This window comes from Myotis davidii, unplaced genomic scaffold, assembly GCF_000327345.1.
Source record: "Myotis davidii unplaced genomic scaffold, ASM32734v1 scaffold436, whole genome shotgun sequence".
NCBI lineage: Eukaryota > Metazoa > Chordata > Mammalia > Chiroptera > Vespertilionidae > Myotis > Myotis davidii.
In genome coordinates this window covers 4408813-4412362 of record NW_006292604.1, presented here as the reverse complement: position 1 = coordinate 4412362, position 3550 = coordinate 4408813, and the positions used below count along the sequence as shown (strand labels likewise).

Below are 3550 nucleotides of genomic sequence, written 5' to 3'. Positions count from 1 at the left end.
GACCGGGAGCGGACAGCGGGGACCAGGAGTGGACAGCGGGGACAGCGGGGACCGGGAGTGGACAGCGGGGACCAGGAGCGGACAGCGGGGACCGGGGAGCGGCAGCGAGAAGGGAGAGGGAGGCCCAGGCGGTGCTTCCCAGAGGCCCACCCCTCACTCCCCGCTGGTCTGCGGGCTGAGCACGGAGAACTCCTCCGGAACTGACTGATTCATGGTGCGGCCATAGAACCTACGAGAACCCTCCCCTCCGCCCGCCGCATGCTGTATTCCTGACCGGCTGCTGGGCTCGAAGGGGCTGGACCACGGCAGAGTATTAAGGACGAAGTGGTTACAGAACAAGTCCGGCGCCGCCGTGGGGGTGTGAGAACGGAACCGTGATGCCCGGCGCACAGCGGGCACCCAACGGTCAGTCAGGACATTGACCTGGAGAAAAGCCCATCCACACCCGGCCCACAGGGGCGTGTCTGTCCGGAGGAGGTAACGTGACGAGGACAGAAAGATCAGTGGCTCATTTTGAAAGCCGGCAGGTGAAACATGGCGTCCACAGCCATGCATGTGTCTAAGTCAGGTACCGATACAGAAATACGTTGTTCATTTTTAAAATGTTATGAAGAAATCTGTGCCCGGCCGGTGTGGCTCAGTGGCAGAGCGTTGACCTATGAACCAGGAGGCCACCGTGTGATTTCAGGTCAGGGCACCGGCCCCGGTTGCAGGCTCGATCCCCAGGTGGGGTGTGCAGGGAGCAGCTGATCCGTGATTCTCTCATCACTGGTGTTTCTATCTCTCTCTCCCTCTCCCTTCCTCTCTGAAATCAATAAAAAAATATATTTTTTTAAACTTTAGTAAAAAGTTTAAAGTTGCAAAGTACATACACACAGCTTTTAAAGATAAAATACACGACACCAGCGCCCTCCTCACAGGAACAGCCTGGGGACCACCAGCCGCAGTGGCATGGGGTCGGCAAGCTCTCTCCGCAAAGGGTCAGTTTGCAACTTTGCAGACACGAGCCCCTGTCCTGTCACAGCTCCTCCACCTGCCGGGTCGTGGGGAAGTGGCCACAGATGGGACGTAAGTGACCCCAGGACTGGGTTCCAATCAGACTGTTGACAAAAGCACGCCCCAGCCGGGGCTTGCCACAGGCCATCGCCAACCTCTGCTTCCCCCCGAGCCCCGGGAGGGCTCCGCCGTAATCCGGAGCGGCCCGCACTCTGCCGCAGCCTGACCCCGGCTTCAGGAAACCCTTTCCGGACCCAGGGGAACAGCCTCACTGTCCCTGCATTCCAGGCCCCTGTCCGCCAGGGCTCAGGCCGCGCCCGCCACCTCGTGGTCACAGGGAGGAGCAGCGCCAGGTCCCGGCCACACAGCTAAAGGCCCAGGGCTCAGGGGTCACACACATCCTGCAGGTCTGACTGGGCCACGGCCCGACAATGACCACAATGATGTCACAAGTCAAGGCCGTCAACAGTAAAAAGGCCTGATTTTCGGAAGCTTCGGCCCCGGAAGCCTCCCCGAGTGCCCGGGTGCTGCCTACACTCAGATTTTGAAACTGAAGACTTTTTTTTTTAACCCAAGTTTTTAAAAGAAAATAAATTCAAAACCTCAGCCTACGAAATGGAGCCCAACTCCAGAATGGGGTGGTCGGGACCCTCTCACCCGGGAGCCCCCAGAAGAAGACAGGCCAGCGGAGGGGACAGGCCACACGCAGACACACCTGAGGGACAGGTGATGGGACAGGGTCCCGTACAGGCCCCTCTGGGCGCCCGGGGATCCAGAGCAGGGGGCGCACCCCGGGGCCCCAGGAAGGCCTCCTGGGCAGGAGCATTCACGCAGCTCCCCCTGGAGGGAAAGTGTCCCCTGGAGGGAAGGTGTCCCCAGGAGGGAGGGCAGCAGGTGGGGCGGGCAGGGCTCACCCTCGGGGACTCTGAGGCAAACACGCCAAGAGACAAGAAGACCAGCCCGAAACGGTTTGGCTCAGTGGATAGAGCCTGCGGAATGAAGGGTCCTGGGTTCGATTCCAGTCAAGGGCATGTGCCTGGGTTGCGGGCACATCCCCAGTGGGGGGGTGTGCAGGAGGCAGCTGATCGATGTTTCTCTCTCGTCGATGTTTCTAACTCTCAGTCCCTCTCCCTTCCTCTGTAAAAAATCAATAAAATATATTTTTTTAAAAACTTAAAAAAAAAAAAGAGGACCAACAAGGGTCGGAGCCCCATCTACTCGGGCATCAAGTGTCCTCTGTCGCTCAGGAGCGGGCATGGGCTGCGGGGCTGGGGTGGGACGTGGACAGTGGGGACGTGGACAGCAGGGGTAGGGCTCACAGCCCCAGCCCCTCCCGTGGTTCCTGGCACTTCCGTGTCCCTATCTCGGTCCACAGCCCCGAGGCGGCGGCCTCTGTCCACTCGTCTTTCTCCAAAACGACCGGCAAGAGCAGCAGGGGGGACGCCCTCCACGTGGGGCAGGCAGGAGTGTGGCTAAACAGTCCTCCCCAGAACAGGAGCGCCTGCCCGCGGCAGCTCCACAGGAAGCGCAGGCTCCGCCGGCTCCTCCCCACACCCCGTCCCTGCAGCCCCCCGTCCCTGCAGCACCCCCCCGTCCCTGTAGCACCCTGTCCGTGAGGCACGGAGCAGCGGCATCCCTGTCGTGGGTGCCCCAGCTCCTCACACGGCCACACACTGCAGGTCACAGCCTTACCTGGGCTGCCGGGGAGGAAGGCGAGGGGGCTCTGGCCGGGCTCGGAGGGGCCGTCGGCACGGTGGGGCGGGCTCCCCAGCAGCAGGGCGCCCCCCTCCAGCTCGGGGCGTGTCCGCACCAGGAGGCCCAGGCTGGGCTGCGAGAGGAAGTCCCTGAGGGCCGCGGGGCTCAGGGTGGCGGCCACGCGATTGTTGATCTCGAGAATCTCATCTCCCACCTTCAGGCCTGCAACGTGATGGAAAAGCTGAGTTTCACACAGAGGCAGCGGCACAGCCAGGGAGGGGGTGGGGGAGGCTGCACCCCAAGTCCTGCCGCACAGACGGTGCCCCGAGGGGGAGCAGGTGCAGGGCCCCGGGCCCGGAGGCTCCAGGCGTGGGGTTGCCTGCCCTGCCCAGCGCGGCCCTGGCCTGAACACCATCTGGAGAAATCTACTCCCCGAGTCTGTGGGCCCCAAGCGCCTGCCAATGTCTCCCCACAAACGCTGAGTCGAGGGGAACAGAGACGCGCCCTCCGGTCACTGTGTGGATGCCTGGGCCACACCTGGGGGCGTGAGGGTCGTCCCCGCGTCTGTGGGCCCGCACACAGGGCGCTGCTCCGCGGTGGCAGGGAGGCCGGCCTATGGCAAGCACATCTGGGGACGAGGGTTCACGGAGTCGCTATGATCACTTTCTGCTGTTTTGTGTTTTTTTGTAACCACATCAGGGCCTCGTGGAAAGTCCCTGAAGAGGCTGCTGCCTTTGAAAGCAGGTGGGAAAGCGGCCCACGTTCGGGGCCCAAAGGAGCAGCCGGGCCTCGGAGAACAGAGTATGAGAGGGCGGGAAGCACGAGGACCGGTCAGCGGGAAGGAAGTCTGGTGAGAAGG

At 62.4% G+C, this 3550-nt stretch overlaps 1 protein-coding gene across 1 annotated transcript in view; it reads right to left on the bottom strand.

Annotated features, from left to right (window-relative positions):
- Nucleotides 1-3550, bottom strand: part of TIAM1 (T-cell lymphoma invasion and metastasis 1) — a 72855-nt gene that overhangs the window by 24233 nt on the left and 45072 nt on the right. The window contains exon 11 of the mRNA XM_015565533.1: nucleotides 2689-2913. Coding sequence (XP_015421019.1) covers nucleotides 2689-2913 — 225 coding nt within the window. The remainder of the gene's footprint in view (nucleotides 1-2688; nucleotides 2914-3550) is intronic.